Raw genomic sequence first — 22,114 nt, forward strand, 5'->3', positions numbered from 1 at the left:
GCGACCCCTTGGCGGCAGAGGGAACGGCCAAAAAGGGTCAAATCAGCTAAAACTACAACAATCTTCTTTTAAAAATCTGGAAATGGTATAATCAAAAAATCAAAAAATGAAAAGTATCCCAGGTAGGAGGAGCAACCGTTTGACCGGACTATGTCTTTACAAAGGCATACAGATTTTCAGAAAATTGGCAGGAAATGGTACTTTCTAGTACACTTAAGAATTGATATATAGACATACAGAAAATCACTAACTTAAATGGGGCCTTTAACCATATTTATTCAGAAATCGACAATACGTTAGTGTCCTCACTGAGGATGAAACCCTTTCATCATACTTCATCGTTTCATTTTTAAAATGAAGGAACATAAACCTATCAACATTTTAAGGATACACAATGTAAGTTGCCTGATCATCATATTGAGCAATTACAAGTTAGCACCTCAACAACTGACCATGATTGTATTCACACTGAACACCTGTAATATTGGCTAACACCACAAATACAAGGATGACCTTCGAAAAAATTACACATGTTGTTTGCACTTCAGAAAATAAAATCAATACTAGACTCGAGGGATAACGTTGACGTCGATTAACCTTAATGTGATTCAATACAAGATACTTACTCTAAAACGTACGTATGGTCTGACGTATACTGACTGTACGATTGTATTGTTAACCACTGCCCGACGTTAAACAGAAACGTCAAACACAGTCGGTAACCTGGGGATAACTGTAGGTACAGAATCAGATACAGCTGGTGTTTCTGTCAATGATCAATGTTTCACCCTGTAGTGATATAAAGGTTGGTCAGGTTTCCACTGACCTATACAAATGATGTGTATGAATGAACAGAAGAAATACGTAATAGATTCAACGACAATGTTTCATGCATGGGGGTATCACTAGTCATCAGTAGTAATTATTTACATTTTCACTTCGCTCCGCCTCAGTGAAACTAGTAAACTCCGATCATTTCATTTCTCATTGAAGATGCTTGGTCACGCGCTGACCTCTGACCGGCGTGAGAATTAATTTCGACAGTGTTTACTTTGTGATTAAGTTCTACGCCGCTTCAGTTATGAATGAACTTTCTGCGATGTAGCCTATCATTGTACATTTAGAAACACATCATCGCAAGTAGGCATAATCAAACTCAAATCGTAACGATAATATATACAATATATGTGTAACGGTGACAGATAAGTAAACTTAGAAACGATAGATTCCATGAAAATACGCTCAAATAGCAAACAGACAGATTTCAGTGAGCAACGTCCATTATCAAGGAAACGATTGCGTGAGTGTCAAAACTAACAACATTGCAGGGTCGTCAGAAACCGCCAACATATCAAATTGATGTTTCTCTACTTACTCTATACAGAATTTTAATCCCAAATCTCCAGTTGACAGCGAAGTTATCACATTTCAATAATAACACAGAAGTCTTCCTTTGATCTGCGACTAAATCCCACATTTAACACGTTTTGTTGAGCCCCGAAAGCATGGTTATTCGACTAACTCTCATACCATAGACACAGGGGTTGAATTCCACAACAGGCACATTCAGCTACGTTCCACAATAATTGCAATTGAGTTTTAAAAAAATTTGTATATTTGTAAATACCAAATATTCAGCATTTTCACCACAATCGTCATTTTCTTCGAAACATTACCCCTGATAAATCGAGCAACCGGATAACACATTCACTGCCCTGCTAGTTCTGCGCAGTAATTTCAAAATCTAATTTTTTTCGTATTTGAAGCGACATAGAAATATTTTGTTTATGATAAAGTTTAAACCATTAATTCTTTTGCATTAAACAATAGTTCAAATTTGCCGTTTTTAATCTTCACAACGCACAGAAAATAATGTGAGCTGTTTTCGTAACTATATTTTGTGTTGACTTGGTGACGAGAAAAACTGATTGACGGCTGTACGATAACTGGTACAATGTTGCATTTGTATAATAATGTTAAACCGAATACATATAATTTGACTTTTTTCAACGGCGGATATTTTTTATTGGTTACATAAATTTAAGGATTGATTATCAATTTTGTTGCTTGCATTGACTAATTAAGAAAGTTAATCTTGTGCAAATTTACATGATCGCAGTTCATTTCATTTGCACGAGATTAACCTTCTTCATCAGTCAATGCGAGTAACAAAATTAACAATCAATCCTTAATTGCTTGACACATCCTGTTAACGACTAAGGTTGGCGCGGATTCCCCTGTGTGTAATATACATGTAAGTGTGGATGGCTATATCAAACATGGGGGGATCTGTAACTGATATAGCACTGTAAAAATATTTCAAGGAGACACAGGTTTGCTCAAGACTCAAATTATAATAGAACCTGAAAGAAATTGTACATTCAATATTAACTATTAATTTAATATACATTTGTCATATAAACTGCATTTTATCATTAAATGAATTTCCAGGTTAATCATACATTGCAGCAGTTACCGTATCAAACAAAACGCTTCAATCAAATTACTAAATCATACTTTTAAAAACAAAATTATTGTGTTTGTTTTCGTTTGCGATCGATGTCAATATTTACAAGTACTTCAGATATCCAGATTGATTAACACCAAATATATGAGAAAACATTTCTTAAGTTACAATAACACAGGATATGCGTTACCTGCGGATCTATGTTACCTCATAACATAGGATCTGTTACTATTACCTTGGACAGCTTTGACGACTAGTTTGTTCGTTACCAGTATAACGCGACAAAATCGGAGTTCTTGTCGATGCAACTCGACGCCGTATAATTTGATAACATAATAGTGACCAAAAATATTGGTAAAATTACCGCTAAAATACGGAGACACAACTCATATACCACAACCCCAAAAAACCTACATATATTAACGCAATTCATTGCATACATGAAGACCATGCTGAAATTAGTCTAGCTGTTAATAGGACGTAAAGTTTAATAAATTAATCAACATTATGACAGAAACCAGTGTCCAGTTTTGTAAAGCTGTGGTATATCCCTGCTGTGTCGTCTTGTTAAAATGAATATCTAACAAAGCCTCCGAACAGACCCAGTCGTTTTGTTCTATTTAACATTGTGTGCGTTCTTTAAACATCGGATTAATAAATAGTATTCCCGTTAAGGTTCCAAGCATGCTACAGATAGAAAATTGTAATTATTTCTACGACTTAAGTGTATATTTATTTTAACAGCAAATAGTAAGAAGCCCATAAATACAAACGCAAGCAATATAGTTCGGTTTTACTGCCTGACGACGGGAAAATTGGTACATCACTTTTGGCAAGAAGACGCCATATTTGTTCGTAAAACCTCACAAATATCCAATCAGACTGGAACTTGTGATATAAAAAGCCGAAGCGTCAACCATCAAACCGTCAACTAAGTATTGACGGAGCCGAATAAATATTAGTAATAGAGACAAAAAGACACCTAACGATGTACCCTGAAGCGTGTATAGCCGTGAATCCCGCAGCTCTAAGCCTTAATAAGCACCACAGCTGGCTGTAATTATTTACAATGTGATGAAAAGTTATCATCTATTCACAGCTAATTCGCACTGCAGTTCCTTACTGCATTCACAGTATAGAAAATACCACATAGCAGTACGACATATTTTTGTATACATGTATTTGAGAAGTTTCCGTTTACAATTTTATTTTTTACATGTGTAGAGTGTTATTAGCAATTGTAAACGTGATTTTGCATTTAATGTTTTCATCTAAACACACATGTGGAATAAAAAAACAAAAAATTTACAGTGCATATATTCTGGGTTGTTACAAAAGTCATCATACATATTTGTCTGTTCTTTTGAATAATATCCACAGCTTAATTTATAAAACTTGATGGTTTTCAATTGAGCACTGAAGACAATATTACCAAATTTCCGCCTAGTTATAGCACATACTTACCTTTAAACGAAACCAAACCAAGAGACATAATTAACACAATAATTTTAATTGTTGATATGAGTATCATTTTTCGATCATGTTTGTGGTTTCGTTTGCGATCAATGACAATCAAATATATCAAGTAAAATACCCAAACCTTATTTCTCCGATATCCTTTAATAGAAATAAGGTACTTTGTTCTTCAGTAAAACGGGAATGTAATTTTTGGACTGTTTCTGTCAAGAACTTGTTTCTTTCATCTCAAAAAGAAATTTTAGCGGAAACACGGAGAAATTATTGATAACTCGATTTGATTTCATGACTAAAATGGAATTAAATATTGAAAAGAATTATCCCGTGTTTAGATATGATGAATTCAGTGAACATCGACAGGAGCTCTCTCGATAAACCAAGCTCATTCTAAAATATAATGTACTTTAGCAGTCAGTCAGAACCCCAATGTGTCGAATTACTGCAATCGAATTTGAAACTCATAATATTTTTAGGTGACATTTGTCACACAAACAAAATGCATTAGAATGATCTCTATGCATAGACATTTGCATCGTTTTGGTATGAACTATTCAACACAAACAAAGAAAAGAAAGTGTTTTGTGGCCCTTTTTTAGGCCTCTTTGTGTTTCACACAAATCATTTCTATACTTAAAGCAAAAATGGAAATTATATTTGAAATAAATGTCAGAAATTATAGATTTACATAATTGCAAGAGTTTAACTTCATCACAGTACAATTTGGTGGATTGAAGTTTTAAGTCTTTTTTTTCCAAAACATGATTTTCCATTAATCAAACCCATACATAATCCTGTTTTAAAAAAAAATCAATTTTGTTGATGAAAAACTGCGTTACGAACGTCTACATTGGCAAGACCCTGGTCACGAAACGAAGCATTTCCGCATCCGCTTGGCGCAAAGAATTAGAGTGCGACAACTAATTTTTAGATTGTTACTACCAATAACTTGTTTCTTTCATCTAAAGCAGATCATTTGAGCGGAAACCCAATTTAATTTCATGACAAACATGCAATGAAATGTTTTAAATAATTATTCTGTGCTTAGATCTGATAAAAATAATGCATACATGTGCCGGAGTTAGTAAAGCTATTTTTTGTGAACTTTAATAATTACAACCCGAATGCGTCGAATTGCTGTAATCAAATTTGCAAATCACAATACTTAGTATCTTATTTTACATAACAATGTTTAGCATTTGTTACACAAACCTAGTGCATTAATATTATCTCAGTGCTTGAACACAAACTTGGAATCCCTTAGCAAGTGTAAAACATGCTTTTGACACGAATTATTGAAGAATAGTAATGAATTGTTTGAAAATCTGTTGCGACCCCATAAGGCGTGGGTGTATGATCATAAACGATTTCTCCTGTAAATCTACTACTCATACCCAAAGCAAAATTTGAAATTACAATTATAGTCAGAAATTAAAGGTGTACAAAATTTAATCCTAGTACAATTTGGTCGTCTTTAAATTTAGATCCTCACAGTTTACAAAAATAGATTATTTTGCTACATCACAAAAATGATATCACATCTGTTTATACGAAAAACGTTTACACTGTGAGGAAGGCTCTGGGTTGTGTACCCTGACCGAAACACAACACAGTCTATAAAAAAGTGAGATGATTGGTTTGCTCATTGCCAGTATAATGTAACCGGTTGAATCATTGCAACAGGGAATGACGTTCCGATGACATTATTTGTTAAATATGCGTTAAACCTTGTGAATTAAACCAAACCAATCGCGAATCGACCAATTCCATTGTTGAAAACAAGTATATTAATTATTATATATGTTTTGTTATCTACAACTTTTACCCTTGGGGGAGTTTTTTTCGAATATGAACTGTGACTCCATTCCATAATGATTAAATTGGAACATGTGGTAGTCAAGAGTAGATATTTGTCGTTTTCTGACAGAGCATAACAAATAAAAAATGAAGGGAAGATTGGGGTAGAAATATGTAAAATGTATTTTGAAATATACCGTTATAAAATTAAGGTCAAAATAAGAATCGGTCAAATCCAATCTAATTAAAACCATTATCAAAATTGGCTGATACAATATTATTGAACGTTTATTTAGATCCTTCCGTCTACTTATTTTGCTTTGGTGTTATGATCTGAATAGGTGGTTCGAAATTTACATGTCTGACGAAGGGCCGTTAAGCTTAAATAGACAAAAAATCAAACTTTTAAATGAAATATGTTTTGTTAATAATGTTATCGTTGGTACCTTTCAGAGATCAATTTATTGGCAAAGAAGTGATATCAAGGTATGTTCTGGGTAATACTGGATCCTTACAAACATATGTATGCAGCATACGACAGGGATGTAATGTTTACTAAACATAGTGTAGACTTGTTAAGACTCCCTCATCTAAACACACAGAAAACAAGCATTGTCATGTGATCTAGAATTAACAATAGAAAGTAAAGAAAGCAATGGAGACACTTATTATGATGACGTAGAATTCAATAAACTCAATAAACGACCAACGGAGGTCAGAGGTGAGCTTCATGTTCTAAAGAACACTGCGCCTACTGTATATAATTTGGGTTGGTTTGTTATATTTACGACAGTTTAATTAAAATTACAAACATGTGTATTTATTTCTGATATCTGTGATTATGTATCTATATATTACCAATAGTGAAACAGTGATATTATCAACAAAGAAATTGCTTTCAGTGATTCCGTAGGTCAAATCTCAGTCCTTTGAATGACATTTAAATGTTTAGTAAAGAAAGGACAATGTTGATCTTCCAGGTATTGATACCAATATGACAATATTTGATTTAGCTCAATGTGACTTGTAAGGAATTTACTATGTCACATTTATTTATATACACAAGGTTTGGAAATAATTAAGCAATTGATTGTCTCTTAACTATTCAGTAAAGGTAAAGATTTCCGAGTCCATATTTCTATTCCCCTTATGTAATCTAATATACTGAAAACCTCAATTATACGTTACGATTCTTAAGGCTCAAACTATATTTGCACCTCATATGACCAAAAATGTTTGGATTACAGCGATCACTGAAGTCAGGTAGAAGCGTTAGACTAGTTTAGGGAATCTTAATAACTATACTTTGATTTTAAGGGCAAGAGTTCCAATATACGACAAGATATAACACGAATGTACCACAGTCTCCCGAAATATGCACCACACGCTTCATACACACTACACAACGCACACATATAGACAGGAGGTCGTCCTTAAATGACCCTGTCTGTTGATACGATGTTAATTAATCAAACAAACAATTTTCTGACGATACAATTATACTGTGCTGTGTTTTGTAACTACAAACAGATGATAAATGTCAATTTGATTGGAGCAACATGTAATAAAACTTGTCTTTGTTAGTTCCAGGTATTTTATGAAAGCGGGAGAGAGAGTGAAAACAGAATTTGTCCGCATACATTACTTCATCTGATGTTTTGTTTTCTATCAGGTAAGTTTCCTGCGGTTTCCTCTGTCATTCCATCCTTCCCATCATGATGTCATTATTAATGATGGTGGTATATATTGACCTGTTTACCACGTAAATGTATTGTCATTATTAATTCTGTGGTACTCAACTACAATCCATGTGTCATATTATGGTATACATTGACTTGTGTACCACGTATATGTATTGTCATTATTAATCCTGTGGTATACATTGACTTGTGTACCACGTATATGTATTGTCATTATTAATCCTGTGGTATACGTTGATCTATTTAACACGTATAATTATGTGTATACGTGACTTGTTTACCACGTATTGTATTATTATTAATCCAGTGGTATACATTGACCTGTTTACCACGTATTGTATTTGTTTTTATTGCCATTTTATCCTGTGGTATTACATTGGGGACTTGTGTTTACCACGTTATTGTATGTCATTATTAATCCTGTGGTATACATTTGTTTACCTCGTTTAAAACAACCTGGTGGTATACATTTGTATTATCACATTTAATCCTGTGGTATACATTGACCTGTTTACCGTATTTTGTATTGCCATTTAAATCCTGTGGTATACATTACCTGTTTATTAACATTAACCTGTGGTATTACCTGACCTGTTTACAACGTATTTGTATTGCCACATACCTGTGGTATACATTGGACCTTGTTTATTTGGCCATTTAATATACATTGACTGTTTACCACGTATTTGCCATTAACATTAAATCCTGTGGTATACATTGATCCTGTTTACCAACGAGTATATGTATTGTCTATTTTAATCCTGTGGTATACATTGACCTGTTTTCCACGTAAATGCTATTACCATTATTAATCCTGTGGTATACATTGACCTGTTTACCACGTATATGTATTGCCATTATTAATCCTGTGGTATACATTGACCTGTTTACCACGTATATGTATTGTCATTATTAATCCTGTGGTATACATTGACCTGTTTACCACGTATATGTATTGTCATTATTAATCCTGTGGTATACATTGACCTGTTTACCACGTATATGTATTGTCATTATTAATCCTGTGGTATACATTGACCTGTTTACCACGTATATGTATTGTCATTATTAATCCTGTGGTATACATTGACCTGTTTACCACGTATATGTATTGCCATTATTAATCCTGTGGTATACATTGACTTGTTTACCACGTATATGTATAGTTATTATTAATCATGTGATATATATTGACTTGTTTTCCACGTATATGTATTGTTTTGTCAAATAAAATATCCTTTTTGAAAAGGCGATCGGTAAGAAAGAATGGAGTATTATCCTTTAATCCGATTGGTCAATATATAGTCCGGTCTTTGACCCGTAAAGTTTGACCTTGGCGGTTCATGTCCTCATGAGACGTCTCTACATTCTCTGTTAGTAGATTGGCGCCAACTTGACTACGGCACTAATCCCTTCTCTATAACAAACACAGATTTGGAAATTAACGAATCATAAAAGTTTTATAAAAGAAAAAGTAGTCCGGAAGTTACCAGTTATAGTTATAAATTGTATGTGTCGTATGCAAATAATAAACGTGGCTGGGATATATTCTTAACGAGAAGGCTTACAATACCCACCGCATTCTTTAACATTCGAATGTAATTTCTAATTCAATAGGATTACTTATATGATATTGATTATTGACCACTATTAATTTGCAGTGTTTGTTTTATTGACCTCCCTCCTCAATTTCCTCTTCAACACCTGGTATCAGTTGGGATCACTTTAATTTGAACACTACCTTCAGACTGTCACTCACGAAACTTTTTTTATCATTTTAATCGATTAATATTTGATGTGTAAGGACGGTTTCATGATGTTTTCTAAGACGTTGAATCATTATTTGTATTAAGGATTTGGATTGTAAAAATGCCATATTTATGATACGGATATTTAAAATCTTGCTAGAGCACAACCACAAGTATGAAATAGGAGCATGCATAATATTGATCCGATTTTCAACCTAAGCTTGCACACAGTCCCAGAAATGATACGGGTATTCACTCCATGTGTGGACTGATGTCTGTGGTAAAGATATGCAGTCCTAATGATCCTTCATTGTTCCTGTTATATACCTCTCTCTTTTATTCCCACTTGTGTCACCATGGTAACCTGTCGAAGTCCCATGTCTGATCCTGAATTAACATCACGTGCGGAAATGATTTTCTGTAATGAAGTAATTAATCATTCATTTATTTCCATTAACGATGTAAAGAAACTAAATGGAATTAAACGTTAGACGTAATGATGTTCGCCTGCATGTCAGTGTGACATTTCAAAGGTTTATAATTATTTCTGTGATGAAACAGTTATTCGAATTTTATAATCAGAGATTTATTTTACATGTATTAGTTCTATTTCACGAATGAATTTTAAACCCTTAAACATTAAACAGGAGAGCAGAGGAGGCTTTAGAGTTGTTAAGGGATATTTGATGATGACGAGTTTAAAGTGATAACAACAAATTACTTTTTGGCAGTTTGCAATTTCTTGACATTAAATAAGAAACCAGTTAAAAGCTTTTTGAAAAATCTAAATATAAAAGATAAACATTGCCAATTTAGATACAATGGGATGTTTGGAATATATCACTGTTACAAATATTTCGGAAAAAGTATGAATTAAAAAAACCCATGTTGTTTACTGTTACAACACATAAGGCTTATTTGTCATGTAACTGAGTGCATTAGTAAATAAAAAATAAATGTAAACATCTTCGCATTAAACTTAACTGTGCACATATAGTATTGTACACCTTGTACTCAAACATAATGCTGTGTTAATATCAGTTGAATGCGTTTCCAGGACGAACTCCCGTATTTCTGAGTTAGATGTACAGTATGGTTTGGGAGGTTGCGGTATACTCGTTATGATGACAGTTTTGTGATTTACTCGTGTTATGTCTCTACGTCACACCGGAAACGGTAATCATTGATAATTTACAATATGCGATTCAGGTCACTTTGATAATGGCAACGTTCTGTGAATTTAAACAAGAAAATAGAAGGCAGTGCAAACACTGTGATATTGATTATATACGAAAAAAAATATTGATTTCAAATTCTAACAAAGTATTATAAGTTATTAAACTTGAGATCCGGAGACATTTTGTTAAGTTTGATAGCTAATTTCTCTAACTAACGTTCCTTACAAAAACAGGATGGAATTCCTTTATTAATATGATATTTATACAACATTCTGATGCAGATATTGTGACAAAATTGGAAAAGTGATGTAGATTTGTAGAAAAAAAGTGAAATGTACCTTCTTTATATACATACATGTGTATATACAATGTACACGTCAGTGAACAGTTGCTATATTTTCAAAGTTAGATATATACAGCATATATTTACATTAGATATATATCTGTAGTGTGTTAGAAGCCTAGGATGGCGGCGACATATTGTACATCGGATGTATAATGATTGTAATACACATTTTTATAACGACCTGTCGATTGTGTATTAAGTTACCGCTTATCAAACACTTACATATGATATTAGCCATAATATATAGGTCCACTGTAGACTACACAAGGTCATAGTGCGCTCTCTCATCGTTGGCCTGGAACACGCGACAAGTGGACAGCGCGCGCTAAAGTTGAAGTCATACCTTTGATAAAGCCTTCGCAGAAGGCACACGGCCTATGTTTCATCACAGACGGCACGCGGCCTGTATTTCGCGCGCATTATGAGGGTCAATACCTGTCACTCGCCAGTAACTACTGTCGACAGAAACAGACAGAAACAGAATGTCCAGATACCATACATATAATTATCTATTTACAGAGGGACTGTTACCAGGCAACTAACCGTATCCCAAGAAACAACGGAAGGGCGGATTGACTGATCACTAACTCTGAAACAAGAACATCTCTAGAAGTGGTTCTCTGTGGGACATATCGGCAGTCTGAATTATTGAATTGTACGATTCTTATTTGTTCATATTCAACTTTGGAAGTGTGCAGTGACTTAATCTAAAAAAGAGGTGTGTTTAAGATTATTGAAAAATTCATTATGATGATAGATAACAGAACGGAACCGGAAGTACTTACCACTGTCAGTACCACAAGTGGTGCTCTACCGATTCCCTCTTTGACCCCCGAGGAGCTGATGGTACGAGGTATATGGATGGCCTGGTACGAATGTAATGCCACCGTCCTGTCACAGCCGTATCCTGAAGACGGTAAGTTGTTCATGATAAACGTACCATACAATAACGACGTTATGTGTAACGGGAGTTTGTGTATATAGAGTGGTGTTTCCTGTCTTGTTATAATGTTTATTCATATAAATTACGGGTTGTTTTACATGTCAAATAACATTTTCTTGGTGATGCATTCCTTTGTATAGTAACCACCTGAATACAACATAAACACAGTTACTCCTTTATAACGTATAGTGCTTAGATGTAGTAAAACTAATGTATTTAAAAGTACCGGTAACTATCGGTAACACACATATATATATGCTTGTCGTTATTGACATTCGTCATAGGACGTCTTATTACATTGTAACCAAATTGCAGAGGTACCTTTCCTGTGTTTTAATGTGCACGTTTGTGTGATATCGAACTAATACCTCGCAATTGTGTTATTCTGAGTAATGTTTACTTACCAACTATTGCCTTTTGTTTACTGATCATGATGTAATTTAAACGTGTAAACGGACCTATACGTAAGCGGCGGTACATTACATTATCATGAAGTGTATTGCTGTGGGATGCAGCAACATCTTAAAGTTCCATTTAAAACAAAATGCGCTTCTCTGTCTGTTTCCTTTCTTATTTATTCCGCATCCAAACTCTTCCTTATCGTATACACAAACGCCGGAATACTAATTTTGAAAAACAGTCTAATACACTGAACCAAACTAAGAATTATCCGGGGCATTTTGATCAAGTACATTACAATGGTCATTTGTGTTAGCACAAAAAGGAAAGAGTCCCATTATTACAAGGAAACACAACTCAAACATACCGCTGCCTCCCAACACATACAGACATTCACACACACAACACGAACATACCGCAACATCCCAAAACATACAGACATTCACACACAACACGAGCACACACACACACATCACAAACATACCACAGTATCCCAAAACATACAGACATTCACACACACATCACACACATACCGCTGCCTCCCGAAACATGCAGACATTCACAAACACAACAAAAATATACCACAGCCTCACAACACATACCGATATTCACACACATACCACAGCCTCACAACACATACCGATATTCACACACACAACACGAACATACCGCAGCATCCCAAAACATTCAGACATTCACACACAACACGAACAAACCGCAGCCCCCCAAAACATACAGACATTCACACGCACAACAAGAACATACCGCAGTCTCCAAATACACACAGACATTCACTCACCACAACATTGTGCACATGAGAGGACTCCTTACATGTCCATGGCGGTTATAGAAGAACTTTTAACCTAAAATACCACTGGCCAAATCATTTTGTCTTTGACAACGAAAAGACAACAGTTAAAGTGATGTCTGTAGGTACCTATTTAAGCACTGGAATAATTACATGTGTTTTTAGACATGCTAGCGTGTATATTGCACAGTAATATGATTGACATACACAGCATGTACTGAAAATAAGCCGGGATGACATAGTCTACTTGGAGCATTACATTTTGTGATTGTCCTAAAACTGAAGTGTTAATATGTTATCACAACTCAAAATGAAATACAATGTTCTTTTGAACCTTGTTACTATTTCTCTCTTGATTTCTATTCATTGTGGTTAGATTTTGTTGCTCGATTACATGTACATAATCAATTCCATTGTAAAATCTGTATCCCATTCATAAACCCTGCGACAGATAATATAGTGGTATGTATTTGTCCGACCGACGAATTATATACAACTATATATTTATAGGGCGAACGTACGTATATGTTTGGATTACAATGATATAACACTACCTATTTATAATACACAATATAAACAAGAATGTCAGTGATCATTGTAATTATTATTGTCCTCAGATCGTTTAGTCAAACAGTTTGTGAGAAAATTGAAGCATTTAATCGGAGATATGCTGATATTTTTTTCGAAGTTATCAATTTCGTATTTGTTTAAGTTAACATATTATAATCTTGATATCTATTGGGTTATTTAACGCTGTCAATGATACAACACCATTTAAATCAATAAGTTAACACATCATTACGCTTTTGTACGATTTTTTTTCAGTTATTATGTCTGGTAGTTTTGTTGTCTCCACAAGTAACACGCATAAGGATTTGGTACGTGTATGTGTAAGCATGGATTCTGAGTTACCTAATGGTCTTTAAGTCTAGTTCGGATGTTTTTCGTTTGTAGTCGTCAATATGTTGACCTAAGTCAACTGTTGTAGATTAAGGGACTAAAACAGTCTTAATACATTACTAAAACGCACAGCACTACTTCAAATTCTTATATATTCACAAACCACACAAACGTATTCACGGAATAATTACATTCTAAAGTGGTCAAAAGCTGCATTTAGCATCGAGGCGTCAAAAAGGCTACTAAATTCTTCACTTCCCCTAAGTCATAGATTCAGTTGACGTGTACATCGAAGGCTAGTCTAGAGCAGGGCTCTGGGCAAATATGATACGTTTGCCAATGTTATTATTTAGAATAAATCATACAGCATATCTTTGAGATAAATTACAACTTTATTTTGTCCTGATTTTCCTGAAATAAAAAAAGTAACAGCTGTATATCATACATTAGACGGAGTATTCTCCCCTTCCTTAAGATCTATATAAGTTGGAGTATTAGACCAGCGCCATGACGTATGAAACGAAACTTACCAGAACGGTTAATGCATATTTTAAAGATTTTCCAAACTTTTCTTCCCTAACACAGAATATTTTTTTTTCTTACTGATGCATCCGATTGTAAGACTAACTATTACGATAGAAAGGCTAGAGATTTTATGATTTTAATTCACTTGCCTATTTTTTTATAAGTAGCTCGCAGACTTGTTTATCGGCCAAGCGTGTTTCAAACATATTGCCAAGGGGATCGGAATAGAAAATTAAGCTTGAGGGAACGAAACAATTAGAGATAAAAACGTATACCGACAGTATAACGAACAACACTTAATGGCTAGAGTAAATACATATTTAACGAGAAACGATCAACATACTTTACGGCTAAGCAATACCCCAACTTGTTGAGCTATGTATTGCCTATAGGATTAAAATGGTAGAAACAAATAGAAATACAAAATATTAGTTTTTAGAAATAGGCAATAATAATAATACTCCGTAGCATGTAAAAATAGGATTTGAAGCATTGCTGTTTCAAAAGAAAGAATGACCATTTTGTTTCATGGCTACAAACGAATAACGTCCATTATAAAATCACCTGTCTAAGAAAGCATCGGAAAACATTTGAAAGTATTTGTGAGGTAATACATATCCGAAGGGAATACATATAACATACCTGTATTTGTATAAAAACGGCATAATTACCAACTAGATTAAGTGACCAAGGACATAACAAGCGATGGTATCACAGAAAAGTGAGGTATAGGATTTATCCAAATTGTACCGCATAGCCGGTCACATTCCCGGCGATATTGCTGTGATCGCTAACTTATTATTACTCATCAGTACCTAGTCCGTTTTCTAATTATTAGAATTAATCACGTACAATACAATTTAGTTATACAATATTTGCAAATACTGATTTATTAATTATTTCAGTTTTCAAAAGTGTTTTAATATCAAGTGATTCATTCTGATGTTTATGGTAATATTCTGATGTTTATGGTAATATTCTGATGTTTATGGTAATATTCTGAAGTTTATGGTAATATTCTGATGTTTATGGTAATATTCTGATGTTTATGGTAATATTCTGATGTTTATGGTAATATTCTGATGTTTATGGTAATATTCTGATGTTTATGGTAATATTCTGATGTTTATGGTAATATTCTGATGTTGATGGTAATATTCTGATGTTTATGGTAATATTCTGATGTTTATGGTAATATTCTGAAGTTTATGGTAATATTCTGATGTTTATGGTAATATTCTGATGTTTATGGTAATATTCTGATGTTTATGGTAATATTCTGATGTTTATGGTAATATTCTGATGTTTATGGTAATATTCTGATGTTTATGGTAATATTCTGATGTTTATGGTAATATTCTGATGTTGATGGTAATATTCTGATGTTTATGGTAATATTCTGATGTTTATGGTAATATTCTGATGTTTATGGTAATATTCTGATGTTTATGGTAATATTCTGATGTTTATGGTAATATTCTGATGTTTATGGTAATATTCTGATGTTTATGGTAATATTCTGATGTTTATGGTAATATTCTGATGTTTATGGTAATATTCTGATGTTTATGGTAATATTCTGATGTTTATGGTAATATTCTGATGTTTATGGTAATATTCTGATGTTTATGGTAATATTCTGATGTTTATGGTAATATTCTGATGTTTATGGTAATATTCTGATGTTTATGGTAATATTCTGATGTTTATGGTAATATTCTGATGTTTATGGTAATATTCTGATGTTTATGGTAATATTCTGATGTTTATGGTAATATTCTGATGTTTATGGTAATATTCTGATGTTTATGGTAATATTCTGATGTTTATGGTAATATTCTGATGTTTATGGTAATATTCTGATGTTTATGGTAATATTCTGATGTTTATGGTAATATTCTGAAGTTTATGGTAATATTCTGATGTTTATGGTAATATTCTGATGTTTATGGTAATATTCTGATGTTTATGGTAATATTCTGATGTTTATGGTAATATTCTGATGTTTATGGTAATATTCTGATGTTTATGGTAATATATTCTGATGTTTATGGTAATATTCTGGTAATATTCTGATGTTTATGGTAAATATTCTGAATGTTTATGGTAATATTCTGATGTTTATGGTAATATTCTGATGTTTATGGTAATATTCTATGTTTATGGTAATATTCTGATGTTTATGGTTAATATTCTGATGTTTATGGTAATATTCTGATGTTTATGGTAATATTCTGATGTTTATGGTAATATTCTGATGTTTATGGTAATATTCTGATGTTTATGGTAATATTCTGATGTTTATGGTAATATTCTGATGTTTATGGTAATATTCTGATGTTTATGGTAATATTCTGATGTTTATGGTAATATTCTGATGTTTATGGTAATATTCTGATGTTTATGGTAATATTCTGATGTTTATGGTAATATTCTGATGTTTATGGTAATATTCTGATGTTTATGGTAATATTCTGATTGTTTATGGTAATATTCTGATGTTTTTGGTAATATTCTGATGTTTATGGTAATATTCTGATGTTTATGGTAATATTCTGATGTTTATGGTAATATTTCTGATGTTTATGGTAATATTCTGATGTTTATGGTAATATTCTGATGTTTATGGTAATATTCTGATGTTTATGGTAATATTCTGATGTTTATGGTAATATTCTGATGTTTATGGTAATATTCTGATGTTTATGGTAATATTCTGATGTTTATGGTAATATTCTGATGTTTATGGTAATATTCTGATGTTTATGGTAATATTCTGATGTTTATGGTAATATTCTGATGTTTATGGTAATATTCTGATGTTTATGGTAATATTCTGATGTTTATGGTAATATTCTGTTGTTTATGGTAATATTCTGATGTTTATGGTAATATTCTGATGTTTATGGTAATATTCTGATGTTTATGGTAATATTCTGATGTTTATGGTAATATTCTGATGTTTATGGTAATATTCTGATGTTTTTGGTAATATTCTGATGTTTATGGTAATATTCTGATGGTATGGTAATATTCTGATGTTTATGGTAATATTCTGTTGTTTATGGTAATATTCTGATGTTGATGGTAATATTCTGATGTTTATGGTAATATATTATGATGTTTATGGTAATATTCTGATGTTTATGGTAATATTCTGATGTTTATGGTAATATTCTGATGTTTATGGTAATATTCTGATGTTTATGGTAATATTCTGATGTTTATGGTAATATTCTGATGTTTATGGTAATATTGATGTTTATGGTAATATTCTGATGTTTATGGTAATATTCTGATGTTTATGGTAATATTCTGATGTTTATGGTAATATTCTGATGTTTATGGTAATATTATGATGTTTATGGTTATATTTTATGTTTATGGTAATATTCTGATGTTTATGGTAATATTCTGATGTTTATGGTAATATTCTGATGTTTATGGTAATATTCTGATGTTTATGGTAATATTCTGATGTTTATGGTAATATTCTGATGTTTATGGTAATATTCTGATGTTTATGGTAATATTCTGATGTTTATGGTAATATTCTGATGTTTAATATATTCTGATGTTTATGGTAATATTCTGATGTTTCTTGGTAATATTTGATGTTGATGGTAATATTCTGATGTTTATGGTAATTTCTGATGTTGATGGTAATATTCTGTTGTTGTTTATGGTAATATTCTGATGTTTTGGTAATATTCTGATGTTTTATGGTAATATTGTGGTAATATTCTGTGTTTATGGTAATATTCTGATGTTTTTGGTAATCTTTGGACTGATGATTGCCGATATTTGTTATGTATTTTCACCACATCTTATACGATAGCAATAATAGTCTCGTCATCAACCTTTCTGTGTATTATTTTATCATACGATAGTGATATTTATGGTAATATACAATAATGTGCCATACTTTTTTATTATGTAATTTCTATCGCAGTTATTTCTTATCAGTACGAGAACTGTAAATGAAAAAAGTCTCTGATGTCTTATGGTACAATATTCTGATATTATTTTATTAAAATTTAGTGAATGGGTAATGTAATAAACTGACAATCTCAGATTACCTCTGTCTTTGCTAAACCGATCACGTTTAAGGAATATGCTCTTCTCTGGAGGTGAATCGCGGTTATACCTCATCAGGGTTTTAAACCAATGGGGGGGGACCCCCCTCTCTGAGTTTTATGGTAATGGCATTGTGAGCAATGGCGGGACCATCAGACACGAGTCATTCCTAGGTTGTCCTTTTGTAATATTTGTTCATTCAATTTACAATCACACCTTAGAAGGGATGAAACTCGGAACCCCTGATATAACTAGTCTAACGCCCGAATCGATGGTGCTGGAGAAGTTCTCCTTTATTAACAGTTTCATCACCTGTTGTTGCCAGTAATTAGCTGATATTTCCTTTATTATTTAGTCATCTCACTAACTCCATTGAATATTTATTAGTTTACTTTTTAATGTTTAGTGAACGCACCTGAGGAATAACTGTTTTTTAATTCGTAACTATATATTATAATTTTCGTATTGGTTATCCATGGCGATTTTTAGGTTTTACAATTCTATTAGGTATATTTGTCTCACAGTCATTCACATTTTCCTATTATAATATTACCAGCCTCATAACTTAAGTTCACGCCTGTATTAGCGGTCATTTGAAGTTATCATAACGACGATACCAATTACAACATTTTTCAGGTGGAGCCTCATTTACGTAGGACGCAAAAATTCCAAATGTTACGCGAATAAAACTGTGTTAACTGATATTTGAAGTTGGTTATCTTTATATTATCTAACATGTTCTATGTAGTTTATAAGGTCTTATATTACTAACATGTTCCTGTAGTTTATAGTCTTATATTACCTAACATGTTCCTGTAGTTTATAATCTTATATTACCTAACATGTTCCTGTAGTTTATAATCTTATATTACCTAACATGTTCCTGTAGTTTATAAGTCTTATATTACCTAACATGTTCCTGTAGTTTATAATCTTATATTACCTAACATGTTCCTGTAGTTTAAAGTCTTATTATTACCTAACATGTTCCTGTAGTTTATATCTTATATTACTAACATGTTCTGTAGTTTATAATCTTATATTACCTAACACGTTCCTGTAGTTTATAATCTTATATTACCTAACATGTTCCTGTAGTTTATAATCTTATATTACCTAACATGTTCCTGTAGTTTATATTCTTATATTACCTAACATGTTCCTGTAGTTTATAATCTTTTAGTAACTGCATGTTTCAATGTGTTATAACTTATATTACTAAACCAAGGTTTCATGTTTCCTTTAGTTTATAATCTTATATTACCTAACATGTTCCTGTAGTTTATAATCTTATATTACCTAACACGTTCCTGTAGTTTATAATCTTATATTACCTAACATGTTCCTGTAGTTTATAATCTTATATTACCTAACATGTTCCTGTAGTTTATAGTCTTATATTACCTAACATGTTCCTGTAGTTTATAATCTTATATTACCTAACATGTTCCTGTAGTTTATACTCTTATATTACCTAACATGTTCCTGTAGTTTATAATCTTATATTACCTAACATGTTCCTGTAGTTTATAATCTTATATTACCTAACATGTTTCCTGTAGTTTATAATCTTATATTACCTAACATGTTCCTGTAGTTTATAATCTTATATTACCTAACATGTTCCTGTAGTTTATAATCTTATATTACCTAACATGTTCCTGTAGTTTATAATCTTATATTAACCTAACATGTTCCTGTAGTTTATAATCTTATATTACCTAACATGTTCCTGTAGTTTATAATCTTATATATTACCTAACATGTTCCTGTAGTTTATATCTTATATTACCTAACATGTTCCTGTAGTTTATAATCTTATATTACCTAACATGTTCCTGTAGTTTATAATCTTATATTACCTAACATGTTCCTGTAGTTTATAATCTTATATTACCTAACATGTTCCTGTAGTTTATAATCTTATATTACCTAACATGTTCCTGTAGTTTATATATCTTATATTACCTAACATGTTCCTGTAGTTTATAATCTTATATTACCTAACATGTTCCTGTAGTTTATAATCTTATATTACCTAACATGTTCCTGTAGTTTATAATCTTATATTACCTAACATGTTCCTGTAGTTTATAATCTTATATTACCTAACATGTTCCTGTAGTTTATAATCTCTTATATTACCTAACATGTTCCTGTAGTTTTAATTTATATTACTAACTGTTCTTCTTATATTACCTAACATGTTCCTGTAGTTTATAATCTTATATTACCTAACATGTTCCTGTAGTTTATAATCTTATATTACCTAACATGTTCCTGTAGTTTAGTTTATTTATAATCTTATATTACCTAACATGTTCCTGTAGTTTATAATCTTATATTACCTAACATGTTCCTGTAGTTTATAATCTTATATTACCTAACATGTTCCTGTAGTTTATAATCTTATATTACCTAACATGTTCCTGTAGTTTATAATCTTATATTTACCTAACATGTTCCTGTAGTTTATACTCTTATATTACCTAACATGTTCCTGTAGTTTATAATCTTATATTACCTAACATGTTCCTGTAGTTTATAATCTTATATTACCAAACACGTTCCTGTAGTTTATAATCTTATATTACCTAACATGTTCCTGTAGTTTATAGTCTTATATTACCTAACATGTTCCTGTAGTTTATAATCTTATATTACCTAACATGTTCCTGTAGTTTATAATCTTATATTACCTAACATGTTCCTGTAGTTTATATCTTATATTACCTAACATGTTCCTGTAGTTTATAATCTTATATTACCTAACATGTTCCTGTAGTTTATAATCTTATATTACCTAACATGTTCCTGTAGTTTATACTCTTATATTACCTAACATGTTCCTGTAGTTTATAATCTTATATTACCTAACATGTTCCTGTAGTTTATAATCTTATATTACCTAACATGTTCCTGTAGTTTATAATCTTATATTACCTAACATGTTCCTGTAGTTTATAATCTTATATTACCTAACATGTTCCTGTAGTTTATAATCTTATATTACCTAACATGTTCCTGTAGTTTATAATCTTATATTACCTAACATGTTCCTGTAGTTTATAATCTTATATTACCTAACATGTTCCTGTAGTTTATAATCTTATATTACCTAACATGTTCCTGTAGTTTATAATCTTATATTACCTAACATGTTCCTGTAGTTTATAATCTTATATTACCTAACATGTTCCTGTAGTTTATAATCTTATATTACCTAACATGTTCCTGTAGTTTATAGTCTTATATTACCTAACATGTTCCTGTAGTTTATAATCTTATATTACCTAACATGTTCCTGTAGTTTATAATCTTATATTACCTAACATGTTCCTGTAGTTTATAATCTTATATTACCTAACACGTTCCTGTAGTTTATAATCTTATATTACCTAACATGTTTCCTGTAGTTTATAATCTTATATTACCTAACATGTTCCTGTAGTTTATAATCTTATATTACCTAACATGTTCCTGTAGTTTATAATCTTATATTACCTAACATGTTCCTGTAGTTTATAATCTTATATTACCTAACATGTTCCTGTAGTTTATAATCTTATATTACCTAACATGTTCCTGTAGTTTATAATCTTATATTACCTAACATGTTCCTGTAGTTTATAATCTTATATTACCTAACATGTTCCTGTAGTTTATAATCTTATATTACCTAACATGTTCCTGTAGTTTATACTCTTATATTACCTACATTTTCCTAACACGTTCCTGTAGTTTATAATCTTA

General features: G+C 31.8%; 1 protein-coding gene across 1 annotated transcript in view; it reads left to right on the plus strand.

The window, feature by feature from the left end:
• The first annotated feature begins 10,931 nt into the window (after positions 1 to 10,931).
• Positions 10,932 to 22,114, plus strand: part of LOC138310839 (calcitonin gene-related peptide type 1 receptor-like) — a 43,363-nt gene continuing 32,180 nt past the window's right edge. The window contains exon 1 of the mRNA XM_069252163.1: positions 10,932 to 11,625. Coding sequence (XP_069108264.1) covers positions 11,457 to 11,625 — 169 coding nt within the window. The 5' untranslated portion in view covers positions 10,932 to 11,456. The remainder of the gene's footprint in view (positions 11,626 to 22,114) is intronic.

The sequence above is a fragment of the Argopecten irradians genome, chromosome 16 (genome assembly GCF_041381155.1).
Source record: "Argopecten irradians isolate NY chromosome 16, Ai_NY, whole genome shotgun sequence".
Lineage (NCBI taxonomy): Eukaryota > Metazoa > Mollusca > Bivalvia > Pectinida > Pectinidae > Argopecten > Argopecten irradians.